Source organism: Eubalaena glacialis, chromosome 13 (genome assembly GCF_028564815.1).
Source record: "Eubalaena glacialis isolate mEubGla1 chromosome 13, mEubGla1.1.hap2.+ XY, whole genome shotgun sequence".
Classification (NCBI taxonomy): domain Eukaryota; kingdom Metazoa; phylum Chordata; class Mammalia; order Artiodactyla; family Balaenidae; genus Eubalaena; species Eubalaena glacialis.
This window is the reverse complement of record NC_083728.1, coordinates 54,112,617-54,127,651: the sequence shown is the minus strand read 5'-3', so window position 1 is coordinate 54,127,651 and position 15,035 is coordinate 54,112,617. Positions and strand designations below refer to the sequence as shown.

Genomic DNA, 15,035 nt, shown 5'->3' with positions numbered 1-15,035 from the left:
GGCATAACATTTTTTTTTGAGGATTTTTGCATCTATATTCATCAGTGATATTGGCCTGTAATTTTCTTTTTTTGTAGTATCTTTGTCTGGTTTTGGTATCAGGGTGATGGTGGCCTTGTAGAATGAGTTTTGGAGTGTTTCTTCCTCTGCAATTTTTGGGAAGAGTTTGAGAAGGATGGGTGTTAGCTCTTTTCTAAATGTTTGATAGAATTCACCTGTGAAGCTATCTGGTCCTGGACTTTTGTTTGTTGGAAGATTTTAAATCACAGTTTCAATTTCATTACTTGTGATTGGTTTGTTTATATTTTCTGTTTCTTCCTGGTTCAGTCTTGGAAGGTTATACCTTTCTAAGAATTTGTCCATTTCTTCCAGGTTGTCCATTTCATTGGCATAGAGTTGCTTGTAGTAGTCTCTTAGGATGCTTTGTATTTCTGTGGTGTCCATTGTAACTTCTCCTTTTTCATTTCTAATTTTATTGATTTGAGTCCTCTCCCTCTTTTTCTTGATGAGTCTGGCTAAAGGTTTATCAATTTTGTTTATCTTCTCAAAGAACCAGCTTTTAGTTTTATTGATCTTTGCTATTGTTTTCTTTGTTTCTATTTCATTTATTTCTGCTCTGATCTTTATGATTTCTTTCCTTCTGCTAACTTTGGGTTTTGTTTGTTCTTCTTTCTCTAGTTCCTTTAGGTGTAAGGTTAGATTGTTTATTTGAGATGTTTGTTGTTTCTTGAGGTAGGATTGTATTGCTATAAACTTCCCTCTTAGAACTGCTTTTGCTGCAAGCCATAGATTTTGGGTTGTCGTGTTTTCATTGGCATTTGTTTCTAGGTATTTTTTGATTTCCTCTTTGATTTCTTCAGTGATCTCTTGGTTATTTAGTAACATATTGTTTAGCCTCCATGTGTTTGTGTTTTTTGTGTTTTTTTCCCTGTAATTTATTTCTAATCTCATAGCGTCGTGGTCGGAAAAGAAGCTTGATATGATTTCAGTTTTCTTAAATTTACCGAGGCTTGATTTGTGACCCAAGATGTGATCTATCCTGGAGAACGTTCCATGTGCACTTGAGAAGAAAGTGTAATCTGCTGTTTTGGGATGGAATGTCCTATAAATATCAATTAAATCTATCTGGTCTATTGTGTTATTTAAAGCTTGTGTTTCCTTATTAATTTTCTGTCTGGATGATCTGTCCATTGGTGTAAGTGAGGTGTTAAAGTCCCCCACTATTATTGTGTTACTGTCAATTTCCTCTTTTATAGCTGTTAGCATTTGCCTTAGTATTGAGGTGCTCCTATGTTGGGTGCATATATACATATACATATTTTAATTAATTAATTAGTTAATTAATTTTGGGCTGTGTTGGGTCTTCATTGCTGCGTGCGGGCTTTCTCTAGTTGTGGTGAGCAGGGGCTACTCTTTTTTGCGGTGCACAGGCTTCTCATTGCAGTGGCTTCTCTTGTTGCAGAGCACGGGCTTTAGGCACACGGGCTTCAGTAGTTGTGGCTCGCGGGTTCAGTAGTTGTGGCTCACAGGCTTCAGTAGTTGTGGCACACGGGCTTAGTTGCTCTGCGGCATGTGGGATGTTCCCGGACCAGGGATCGAACCCGTGTCCCCTGCATTGGCAGGCGGATTCTTAACCACTGTACCACCAGGGAAGCCCCATATATATTTATAATTGTTATATCTTCTGGGATTGATCCCTTGATCATTATATAGAGTCCTTCCTTGTCTCTTGTAACATTTTTTATTTTAAAGTCTATTTTATCTGATATGAGTATTGCTACTTTAGCTTTCTTTTGATTTCCATTTGCATGGAATATCTTTTTCCATCGCCTCACGTTCAGTCTGTATGTGTCCCTAGGTCTGAAGTGGGTCTCTTGTAGACAGCATATATATGGGTCTTGTTTTTGTATCCATTCAGCGAGCCTGTGTCTTTTGGTTGGAGCATATGATCCATTCACATTTAAGGCAATTATCAATACGTATGTTCCTATTACCATTTTCTTAATTGTTTTGGGTTTGTTTTTGTAGGTCCTTTTCTTCTCTTGTGTTTCCCACTTAGAGAAGTTCCTTTAGCATTTGTTGTAGAGCTGGTTTGGTGGTGCTGAATTCTCTTAGCTTTTGCTTGTCTGTAAAGCTTTTGATTTCTCCATCGAATCTGAATGAGATCCTTGCCAGGTAGAGTAATCTTGGTTGTAGGTTCTTCCCTTTCATCATTTTAAGTATATTGTGCCACTCCCTTCTGGCTTGTAGAGTTTCTGCTGAGAAATCAGTTGTTAATCTTATGGGAGTTCCCCTGTATGTTATTTGTCATTTTTCCCTTGTTGCTTTTAATAATTTTTCTTTGTCTTTAATTTTTGTCAATTTGATTACTATGTGTCTTGGCGTGTTTCTTCTTGGGTTTATCCTGCCTGAGACTCCCTGCACTTCCTGGACTTGGGTGGCTAGTTCCTTTCCCATGCTAGGGAAGTTTTCGACTATAATCTCTTCAGATATTTTCTCGGGTCCTTTCTCTCTCTCTTCTCCTTCTGGGACCCCTATAGTGCAAATGTTGGTGCATTTAACGTTGTCCCAGAGGTCTCTTAGGCTGTCTTCATTTCTTTTCATTCTTTTTTCTTTATTCTGTTCTGTGGCAGTGAATTCCACCATTCTGTCTTCCAGGTCACTAATCCGTTCTTCTGCCTCAGTTATTCTGCTATTGATTCCTTCTAGTGTATTTTTCATTTCAGTTATTGTATTGTTCATCTATGTTTGTTGGTTCTTTAATTCTCCTAGGTGTTTGTTCTTTAATTCTTCTAGGTCTTTGTTAGACATTTCTTGCATCTTCTCAATCTTTGCCTCAATTCTTTTTCCCGAGGTCCTAGATCATCTTCACTATCATTATTCTGAATTCTTTTTCTGGACGGTTGCCTATCTCCACTTCATTTAGTTGTTTTTCTGGGGGTTTATCTTGTTCCTTCATCTGGTACATAGTCCTCTGCCTTTTTCATTTTGTCTATCTTTCTGTGAATGTGGTTTTTGTTCCATAGGCTGCAGGATTGTAGTTCTTCTTGCTTCTGCTGTCTGTCCTCTGGTGGATGAGGCTATGTAAGGGGTTTGTGCAAGCTTCCTGATGGGAGGGACTGGCATAACATCTTTGATATTCATTCCTGTTGTGTCTATCAGTAAAGGTCCTCATTTAAAATATATATATATATATATATTTATTTATTTATTTATTTAGGCTGCTCTGGGTCTTAGTTGAGCATGCAAGATCTTCGTTGCCACATGTGGGATCTTTAGTTGTGGCCTGAGGGCTCTTAGTTGCGGCATATGGACTTCTTAGCTGCTGCATGTGGACTTCTTAGTTGTGGCATGTGGACTCTTAGTTGCAGCGCGTGAACTCTTAGTTGCGGCATGCATGCAGGATCTAGTTCCCTGACCAGGGATCGAACCTGGACCCTTGCATTGGGAGTGTGGAGTCTTACCCACTGGACCACCAGGGAAGTCCCAGGTCCTCATTTGTTTTTTAAAAATATTTACTTATTTTAGTTTTTGGCTGTGTCATGTCTTAGTTGTGGCACGTGGGATCTTCGTTGCGGTGCATGGGCTTCTCTCTAGTTGTGGTGTGGACTCCAGAGTGTATGTGCTCAGTAGTTGCAGCATGCAGGCTTAGTTGCCCCATGGCATGTGGGATCTTATTTCCCTGACAAGGGATCAAACCCACGTCCCTTGTATTGGAAGGCGGATTCCTAACCATTGGACCACCAGGGATGTCCCAATCAGGTCCTCATTTTTAAGTGAATAATTGCAAGATCTTTGCAGACTCTCTTTACATTTGGGCTTCTGTTACATGTACACAGTTATGGTAACCACTGTTAAATACTTGTACGAAACATCCTTCCAAAACAGGCATCACTCTTGCTTGTCTGTCAGAGATCTTGTTCTTTGGTTTTCATCCCCACCCCCCTCCCAGCTTAGCGTTGATAAATCTTTCAAAACTGCCGAGAGAATTTACGAAGATTTGTCCCACAGGCACAGTGTTTTTGACTTACTGAGTTCAGGAAAACTTAGGTGCTGACCCAGCTCTTACAATTAATTGCATCTGACTTTTTTCCAGGGGGTCGTCAGCAGTTTATCCTTCACAGGTCTCACATCGAGTCCAAACTGTGCATTAGTGGGAGTTGTCTTTTTACTTTGCTCTGCTCTGGTGGGGTGACCACAATCCGTAACAGTGAGTGGGAGGAAAGGAAAGAAAATAAGAATAAAGCGGCATTTCCTCCACAATAACTAAATGCCAGTGCTCAGCTTATTGGACCACTTTACCCCTTAGACTTAGCTTGAGATTTTAACTAGGCTGTTTCTAAAAATCAAAGCACACTGCGTGGTTCCAGCTTCGCTCTTGGACAAATCAGCGCAGCTGGAACTACATTTCCCAGAATTCCCCTCCCCGCAGACTTCTGGGGTTAGCGTGGTTGCTGACCTCGTGGGAGCCTTGGGAGACAAAAGTGATGCACCATGCGTGTCTTTCTACTGGAAAAAGGTGGGCACGGGTGCTCAGGTGCCGTTGAGCTCGAGGGAGCATCCCGGGTCCAGCTGGCTCGCCTGGTGAGCGAGGGCTTCCTCTGCCGCTGACCACTTCCCCAATGTCTGGGACGGGCTGCCGCCACGCTGCCCTCATACTCGGCCCCTGTGTAGCCAGCTCCCTACCCAACGTGGGGAAGGTCACATCCCTCTAACAGGTCCATAATCTGTGCCATTCTTACCCCTGCCCCTCGGTGGTCTCCTGAGTGGAGACACCCTCCTCAGAGGATGCGCAGTGTTCACTCTTGGTTCTTCCTTTTCCTTCCCGACATGCCGATTGGGTTCCACGCTCCTCCACGCAGCCAGGAGGTTAGGGAAAGCTGACTGAGTCCTGCCTCAAAGGTGACTTGGTGAACCTGTCCACTGAAAAAAAATGCACAACCTAAAAGCTGAGGATTATGTTTTATCTGGTGGACAAAACTGACGACTTAAGCCTGGAAGATAGCCTCTCAGATGGCTTTGGGGACTGTTCTGAAGAGGTGAGGGAGCAGCCAGCATATATAGGAGTTTTGCAACCAAAAACCCCCCCAAAAAACCAGGTAGTGGAACATCAAAAGGTTACTGTTCATTAAAGAAAACCTGACACCTCAAGTTAAGGAATTTAGCTGCTTTCCTTTGTATGGGAAGATCCTGAGATCATTCCTTTGATATGCACCTCAGCTCTCTAGGGTGGTTGTCCTGCTTTTCTCCATCCTGAATCCCTTCAGGGTGCACCGTCAGGGGTGGCTGTAATGGCTGAGGGCTTGATGGCCACGACATCCTTGGTTTACTGATCTGGCAGGTGACAATTTCCAGCCACAGACCTAAGCTGATCCTGGTAAGGGTAAGGAACACCGTCCTAGCCAGTGAGATGGGGGCAAAGTCGCCGAAGGACTTGGGGAGAATAGGCCCTTCCGGTAAAGAGAGAGGTGTAGGAGAAAATGGCTCTTTTTGTTGTTCTACTGAATGTTGCCCCAAAGTGTTGCCACCACAAGGGTCACTGGCCTTAGAAGAATGTGCAGCAGGATGATGGAAGGAAGGATCCTGGGTCCTTGAAGACTCATTGAGCTGCTCAAGGAACCAACCCTGGAGTAGCCAACGCCTACCGCTTGCCTGGGACTTGCCGGATTTAGCACTGAAGGTCCTGTGTCCTGGGAAACCCCGGTCCTGAGCCTGCCTGGTGGTCTGTCCCTCTAGCCCCGCCTTAAGACTTCTTTAATGGGAGATAATTCCCTTTACTGTTGAAGCCCGTTGAGTTGTGGCTGGTTTTGGTGCTTGTAGCTGAAAGCATACTAGATGGTGTAGGACAGTAAAAGAACATGCCTTTTGTTTCTGACAGTGGTTATAAAAGAGGTATTCTGAAAAATGTTTTGAATAATGTCAACATCATTGCAAAGCGCACTGCTTTTCGTAGAAACTTTGTGTTTTTGTTTGTTCAAAATCAGTTTTATTAATTTATAGGCAGGCATAACTTATACATTTTATCTAATTAAAAAAAAGTTACCACTTGGGCATACACATGGCATATGGAAAGATAAGTATAACTGTTTTATTTTAAGTATTTGCCTGACTTTGGGCCTTTAGCTGTGTCTTAAAATAAGAAGCCCTTACATTGGCCAGTGATGCCTTTTGGGAGTGTAAGAAAGGGGTGATCTCTGTTCTATATATTTAAAAGTCTAAGTTACTGGGACTTTAAAAATATATTTGTGTGTGAGTTTGGTGTAGTTCAGTGACTTTTTTTCCAGAAAGAAAGGCTTCCAGGGCTTGGCACTGTCTTCCTGTGGGTGTAGTTTATTAATATCATTATCGATCTTTGCCCTTTCCTCTGTCTACACCTGTCTTGGCTTGGGCTGCTATAATAAAAATACCATGGACTGGATAGCTTATAAACAACAGAAATTTACTTCTCACAGTTCTGGAGGCTGGAAGTCCCAGATCAGGGTGCCAGCCTCTTGGGAGAGCCCCATTACATGTTGCAGGCTGTGGACGTCTCATTGTATCCTCATGTTAGAGAGCAGAGAGGGGAAGCAAGGTCTCCTGTGACTTATTAGGGCACTAATCACACTCATGAGGGCCCCACCCTCATGACCTCATCCAATCCTAATTACCTCCCACTTCCTAGGACCATCACATGGTGGGGTTAGGGTTTCAGCATGTGAATTTGGGGGTTGTACAAACATTCAACCCATAACATTCTGCCCCTGATCCCCCGAAATTCATGTTCTTTTTGCATGTAAAATACATTCATTCCGTTCCCTGACCTCGCCAAATCTTAACTTGTTCCAGCATCAACTCTAAAGTCTAAAGTCGAAATTTCATCTGAATATCATCTAAATCAGACATGAGTGATGCTCAAGATATGGTTCATTCTGAGGCAGAATCCCTCACCAGCTGTGAACCTGTCAAGCCAAACAAGTTATGTGTTTCCAAAATACAACAACGAGACCGGCATAGGATAGACACTTTCATTGCAAAAGCGAGAAATAGGGGGAAGAAGGAAGGGGGTATGGGTCCCAAGCAAATCCAAAACCTGGCAAGGCAAGCTATGGGATCTTAAGGCTGGAGTACAATGCTCTCTTTGGCTCCATGCTCTGCCCTTCAGGTTGACTGGGTAATAGTCCCAAATCCGCTAGGGCAGAGGTGCTGTCTCCATAGCTCTCAGAGGCAGGGGTCTCACCCCCAAGGCTGTGCTAGATGATCCCACCCCCAATACTTTGGGCCAATGCCATCTGGCCTGTTGAAAACAAGGCATTCACCCCCTTTTTGAAACCAAGGAGGCAGCCTTGGTCTCTGAATTGCCTTTAGGATCATCCTTCCCTTGCTTTTCTTAGCCAAATCTTTAAGCTCTGCTTCCTTTTTGCTTAACAATTCTGTCTTGAAGTCGTTTCTGCCTTCTCACATTTTGCTACAGCCAGTCAGGAGGAACCAAGCCTCACCTTCCACACTGTGCTTAGAGATTACGTCAGCTAAATATCCAATTTCATTACTGGCAAGTTCTACCTTCCATAGAACACTAGAACATGGCCACAGTTCAGCCAAGTTCTTTGCCATTTTATAACAAGGATGGTCCTTCCTCTGGTTTCCAATACTGTGTTCCTCATTTCTGTCTGAGACCTCGTTAGAATGGCCTTTACCGCCCTAATTTCCACCAATATTCTGTTCACGATTATTTAGGTAGTCTCAAAGAAAGTTGAGGCTTTCTCTACAGCTCTGAACCCATCCTAAATTGCTGGTCCATTAACTCATGAGCTCAATAAATGCTTATTGTTTTAAACCATTGAGTTTGGGGGTGGTTCTGCAGCGTTATCACAGCAATTGATAACTAAGACAACTTTTATCCATCAGGGACAGCTGAATGGGCTGTCGGAAGGAGTTACATATGTTGGCTTTACAGGCAGTCATACCTTATACACTTTCACTCAGAAGTTACCCAATAATCACCCACTTAGGCATGCTTATGTCCTATTTAAAGATAAATGTTACCGGACCATTTTAAGTACATATGTGCGTCTTTAGGCCTTTAGCCTTGTCCAAAAATGGGGTGCCCACCTGAACCAGATCCCACCAATGGGATCTGGTCTCTGTTCCATATGTGTAACAGTCTCAAGTGAGTTATTGGGGGTTTTGGGAAGGGATTTTTGTATGAGTTTGGTGTAATTCAGTGGTTAAAGATGGGGCAGCATCCCCTAGATGACCATGTAACTTCTTTACAGTGGTTAGAATGATGCTGGGGTTGCTTCCCAGGATGCTGATGGGTAATCACATGTGACTACCTAAATTTAAATTAATTAGAGCTAAATAAACTTAACTCAGCTCCTCAGTCGTACTAGCCATATGTGGGTCTCAACAGCTACCACTTTGAACAACCCAGACCCTGAACATTTTCATTATCTCAGAAAATTCTGTTGGGCAGTGCTGGTCTCAATGCTTGTGTTCAACTTTCTTATTTACAGAATCTTTTTGGTCTAAACTTCTAGTTTCTACTGACTATTTGATTCTGACAGCCTCTCACTCTGTACCCTCTGGGAAAAATAAGTTATTATTGTCTAGGTTATCTTATAAAACTCAAGCTAGTCTGTTTTGACACCTGCAATGTTAAATATTCTCTTTGTTACAGATCACAAAGCTAAGCATTAAAGTGGAGTCTTTATTTGTTTACGTATACTGACAGAGGGAGCACCCCTTCTGCCAGGCAGAGTGAGGCTTGCGAGGGAGAGAGGGCAGCGGAGAGAACCAGTTTGAGTTTTTAAAACCCTAACAGCACTTCCCTGGTGGCACAGTGGTTAAGAATCTGCCTGCCAATGCAGGGGACATGGGTTCGATCCCTGGGCCGGGAAGATCCCACATGCCGCGGAGCAACTAAGCCCGTGTGCCACAACTACCGAGCCTGCTGCTCTAGAGCCCGCGAGCCACAACTACTGAGCCCACTTGCCGCAACTACTGACGCCCGCGCGCCTAGAGCCCGTGCTCCATAGCAAGAGAAGTCACCGCAATGAGAAGCCCGCACACTGCAACAAAGAGTAGCCCCTGCTCTCTGCAACTAGAGAAAGCCCGTGTGCAGCCATGAAGACCCAATGCAGCCAAAAAAATCAATTAAAAAAAAATAAAGGGAGTGATGGGCATAGAAAATGACCATTTAGCACACATCACACTGATGGGCCACAGACGGATGCAAACAGAAGTAGGCTGGAGTATGATATGAAACAGGATATGTGCAAAGTCTCAAAGTATCTTCCTGCAAGATACTTATTCATTACAAAGGGAGAAGCAGTAACTGCAGAGAGAGACCCAGTGGACATCACCTTAACCAAGGGATCAAGGTCAGCGTCATCAGCATCACCAGAGGTGGGACACACTGGCATCACGTACCCCCTGATATGATGCACCGAGAAGACACAAGATCACTTCTGTGGTATTCCTGCCCACACTCCTCAACCTAATCATCAGAAAACATCAGGCAGACAAAAAGTGGATTCTGGAGTCATTCTACTTCTGTTTAAACCTGGGTACCCTACGGACTAGTTGTGTGACTTTGGAAAGTCACTCCATTTCTCCTTGCCTCCGTTTCCTCATCTGTAAAAGGAGGATTAAACTTAGTACCCACCTCAGAGGATTATAAGGAGGATTAAGTGTGTTAATACATGTACGGTGCTTAGAACAGTGCCAGCTCAGAGTGAGGGCTGTTAGTGTGTGCAGTCATCATGTGAGACCAGCAGCATCTTCTGCTGATCTCAGGGATATTTGTTTCTTTTTTTTCCTTTTCACTGTGCTTCTGGAAGCTTTCTGATGCAGGCCCTGGTGCTGATTCCTCCTCCAAACAGCTATTTTGTTCTAACAGCATTTCCCACTCCACCCCCGGGCAGGCGAAGCGTGCCTTAAGGATCATATACTTTTGAAGGAATCAGAATATCTGCTCTCTCAGTTGAGAGAAAAGACAGAGGTGAGGACTTCCCTAGTGGTGCAGTGGTTAAGAATCCGCCTGCCAATGAAGGGGACACGGGTTCGAGCCCTGGTCCGGGAAGATTCCACATGCCGCGGAGCGACTAAGCCCTTGCAGCACAACTACTGAGCCTGCGAGCCACAACTACTGAAGCCCGTGCGCTTAGAGCCCGTGCTCCGCAACAAAGAGTAGAAGCCCGCGGGCAGCAACGAAGACCCAATGCAGCCAAAAAATAAAAAATAAAAAATAAAATTAAAAAATAAATAAATAAATAAATTTTATTAAATAAAAAAAAAAAGAGTTGAAAAGACAGAGCTCATGTCACCAAAGAACCTTCTGGGGCCAGTTTCTCTTATTCCCAACATGGGGTCCAGACCTCTCTGGGCTTGGCTTGTGGGACCTTGTGGTTTGGGGGGTGGTGGTGTGGATCTGCCTCACAATGACCTGAGCCCTCACCCCATGCCACATTTTAGCATCTGTTTGGCCAATAAGACTGCGGCACACAAACCAGTCTCATTCCCCACTTGGCCTTGCCTTTGATGTCACAATATGAACTTGTGGATATTAATCTGGCTACAGCTGCTCACAAACCAGTTGGCAAGGTCAAGAGGACCAGCACAGTAAGATGTGGAAGAGAATCGACCATCAACTCAAGATCAAAGCAGGGGATGGGCCTCAGGCAGGCCAGTTCAAGGAACTGGGTCCAGCTCGGGAACTCACCGTGCCACACCCTCTAGCGCTGTCAGAATTCCAGAGCTTCCCCGTGTTTGAGGACATCAGTCATCACATCAAAGAAGTGGGGGCCCAGCTGGTAAAGAAAGTCAATGCCATCTTTCAGTTGGACATCACCAAGGATGGGAAGACCATTCTGCAGTGGACCATTGATCTGAAGAATGGCTCTGGGAACACGTATCCAGGACCCGCCAGGCTCCCAGCGGACACTGTCTTCACAATCCCGGAGCCTGTCTTTATGGAGCTGGTTTTGGGCAAAATGAACCCTCAGAAGGCTTTCCTTGCTGGCAAGTTCAAAGTGAGCGGCAAAGTTCTGCTTGGCCAGAAGCTGGAGAGGGTTTTCAAAGACTGGGCTAAGTACTGAGCCTGCAAAAATACCTAGGAAATGACCAGCACTTCCCTCCGATTATAATGTTGAGCGGAAATCACGCTTAAGCTGAAGATTAAAACAAAAAGTATTCAATATTTTTACTCAAATTCTTCCTATTCAAGTTTAATTAATTTTCCTGCTGATGTGTAAATTTGGAGCGAGGGTTCTAGAGCAGTAAAGAGTATTGGAGTGTATCACCTAAAATCTTTGTCTTTTTCTTATCTTAGGTTCATTTATGTCATAATACGCTAGGGTGAAAGCCCCAGGTAGAGAAATGGGTGGTTTTGACGGTTGGATTTAAATGCTCCAGTGATTGAGTTCCTGGGACTTTTGTTTTGTTTTGAGTCTGGTGCTTTGGGAAAGAAGTGATAACCATCAGTGTGCAGGTCTGCATTCCAGTCGGTAGCTTGGTTCTTCGAGGAGACCTTAACACGGGTGGCAGCGTTCTAAGAGGGTGGGCTCCAGAGCTGTGTGGATGGAGTGAGGCCGTCGAGAGGATGCACTCTTGGCATAGTGTGATTTCTGATGGATTTAATTCCAGGAGGGTCAAAGGGCTTGAACGATGTTCTAGGCTCTTTGTGTTTAAACCAGAACATGCATCAGATTGCCTGGAAGCCCAGATTGCTGGGGCCCTCTCAGAGTTTCAACTCTGTAGGTCTGGACTGGGGAGATGTGCATCCCCAGGTGATGCTGGTGGGACCACCCTTGCAGAACCCCTGCTGCCGTTCATGCATAGCTCTCGGTATTGATCATAACTATTCTACTCTAGACCCACAAGATGCTGCCATCATATAAAGATCTCCTGCAGGCAGATTACACAGCCCGCTTGTGGGCCATCTCTGGAGTGTCAGGAGCTTGTGCGCAGAGCATTTTACAAAATCAGAGGTCATGCTGGGAGACTTTCCCTGCTGGGAACCCTCTCCATACACCGGGAGGGCTGGAATGAAGCGGCTGCAGCCTGATGTGGCCTCCTTGTGAGTGTGTGGGTCATTTGTTCCCATGTGACCAGTGTGTACCTTATCTTGTAGGTTAAATACACACAGTGTGGACCCTCTGAAACCTGCATGGGAGCTCCATGAAAATGGCCATGCTCAAACACATGCCTACCAAACGATCCAGCTATTCCATTCCTAGGCATTTTCCCAAGTACAAAAATTTGTACGTGAATGTTCACAGCAGCTGTATTTGTGATTGTCCCAAACTGTAAATAAACCAAATGTCCATCAATGGATGGACAAATCATGGTCTGTCGTATCCTGGAATAGTACTCAGCAATGAAAAGGGATGAGTTTTTGAAGTGGGCACAAGTACACAATGGATGTCAGAACTGTGCCAAGTGAACGAAGCCAGAGAAAACCAAGGATGTACCATATGATTCTATTTATATAACATAGTAGAAAATGCCAGCTGTAGTGGCAGAAAGAAGATCAGTGGTTGCCAGGAGACAGGGATGGATGGGGAGTGGGTAGGGTTGGGGGGGTATTATAAATGGCTATGAGGAAACTTGGGGGTGATGGATATATGTCCTGATTGTGGTGTTGTTTTCACAGGTGTATATGTAGGTCAAACATCAAATTGTGTGCTTTATATACACACAGGCAGCTTATTATGTATCAGTATAACTCAGTAACACTGTTTTAAAAGCCTCCTGCCTTCCATTCAAAATGAAGTTGTTATAAAGAGAATTCAAGACTTAATGCTTCTCTGGGTATGCGTCCTCTGACCTCATCTTGTGTCTGTCTTCCGCTTTCACTGACCTGATGCCCCCACACAGGCTCCCTAAGTTCTCCACGTCAGAACGAGGCAGAGCGAGTGCTCACTGCTGACAGAATCTCATTCTCTCAGAGGGACGCGAAGAGACCATGTGTTGAGTTGACGCTCAGGTCTGTGGTCAGGAGTCGCTGACGGTTTGGGAGTGGGACGCGGAGCACCCCCTAGTTTCTTGGCTCACCTGGGTCACTCGGCAGGTGAGGAGGTGAACAGTGTGATGCTGCCGCCAGCGCCCCCGCCCAGGGCCATGGTGGGCGTCTCAGAGGCTTCAGGTGACATCAGATACCGTTGATATCCACGCTTACCTTGCCTGGTCCAGGCCCCGCTGTTCAAGCTGTATTACAAGTGTCAGGCATGGCTGGGCAGGCGTTTGGGGGCTGCTTTTAGGGACATGGTTCGCCCGAGCCTGTTCCCTGAGTGGTCCTGCTCATACCTCTGGGGACTGGCCCTAAGACGGGGTTGCTTGGAGATGGGGAGGGGGTGGGGAGGGGAGTTAGGATGGGAGGGGTTACAGAGGGTCATGCCTAGACTGGCATCTGACCACAGCTGGAAGGGGCCTGTGACCCATCATCACTTGGGACAGAAACATGACTCGAACCAGTTAGGTCCCTTCCTCAGGAATTCGGAGCTGGGAAGCTGAGAGATTGAGCTACAAGCGGGCCGTGGGGATGGAACCCGAAAGGCTGGGATGTAGGAGGGGCGGCTGCCGTGGTAGGAGCTGGACAGGAGAGCCAAGGCTTGAATGAGGAGGGGGCTGGTTTCCTAGTGAGGGGAGGAGAGTCCAGGCCTCGGGAAACACACAGCAAACCCCTGTGCAGTCAAAAGAGCAAAATCACGTGATGCCAGGATGCCACATGGAGCAGCTAGACGGACTCAGATTTTGGAATCAGAAGCGTAGTTTCGAGCCAGTCACCACCTCACATCCACGTAATCACAGGGGATTAATGAACCGCTCTGGCCTCAGTGGCCTCATCTGGAAATGGGCCCGTAGCCCTGAAAACGTCAGGTTGTTGGGGGGCTGGGAGTGGGTCCCCCGCACTGTCACTGGGAGAGGTGGGTCTTCCCCGTGTGTGGATTCCCTTTCTCTTCTGGGTGAGGGGAGGGGGGTCCCTATTGCCTCCTGAAAAGGCCCACGCTCGGGGCCCTTCTGCCTTTTCTCTTACACAGGAGGTCACATCTGGTTCAAGACACACGTCTCTGTGTTTCTTGTTATGCACAAGGTTGGCCAGCACAGTGTTTTTAAAGTTTGAATGAGAATATTTTATACAAAAATTGGATTTCTGGATTCTCTTGAGGAGCTGGGTTATTTGGTCACACTGGGCCCTACTCCTGCCAAGCTTGGTGGCCGGGGGCCGGGGTGGGCCCTCCAGCCGGGCCAGGCCCCCCCCTGCGCTCTGCCTCCTTGCCCCCCAGGCTGTGTTGGCGGCCCCCCTGCCATCGAGACTACGCTGTTGTTTTCTCCAGCGGAGCCTGCTTTGCCGGGGTGCCATGGGTACCTGCCTTCGTGACCCCAGCTCCCGCGGTATGGGCCTCACTCTCACCCTGACGGAGCGACCCTGTGTTAGTGCCTAGTGCCGTCCTACAAATCACCACCAGCTCTGCAGCTGTAAACAGCACCGTTGAGGCTCTCGCAGTGTCTGCAGGGGGGCACTGGCTTCTCTGCTTCCGTCTCATCTTGCAGGCCTGAAATCAAGGTGTTGGTGAGGCTGGGCGCTCATCTGGGGCCTGGGGGAAGGATCTGATCCAGCTCCTCTGGGTTGTGGCCTCATTCAGTTCCTCATGGTTGTCAGCCAGGGATGCTCTCTCAGCTCCTGAAAGCCACCCACGTTCCTGGTCACGGGGCCCCTCCATCTGCAAAGCCAGCAGTGGCACGAGGGGTCCGTCTCAGGTCAAATCTCTCTGAACTCTTCTGCCTCTGGGTTAAAGGATGTGGGTGATTTCACTGGGCCACCCAGGTAATCCAGGATAATCTTCTCTCTTAATGTCAACTGATCAGTAACCTTAATTACACCTGCGGAGTTCCTTTTGCCACGTAAGGTAATGCTATGAGGACCGAACAATTATGCCCCCCTTCCACCCAAATTCACATGAGCGCTCCCTTTCTCCACCATGTGAGGACACAGCAGGAAGGCGCCACCTGCAAACCGGGAAGAGAGCCCTCAGCAGAACCTGACCCTGTGCCAC

General features: G+C 46.2%; 1 protein-coding gene across 1 annotated transcript; it reads left to right on the top strand.

Annotated features, from left to right (window-relative positions):
* The first annotated feature begins 10,604 nt into the window (after positions 1-10,604).
* Positions 10,605-11,075, top strand: SCP2D1 (SCP2 sterol binding domain containing 1). Its single transcript, XM_061210017.1, has one exon. It carries the CDS (start codon positions 10,605-10,607, stop codon positions 11,073-11,075), a length of 471 nt encoding a protein of 156 aa, XP_061066000.1.
* Positions 11,076-15,035: the final 3,960 nt, after the last annotated feature.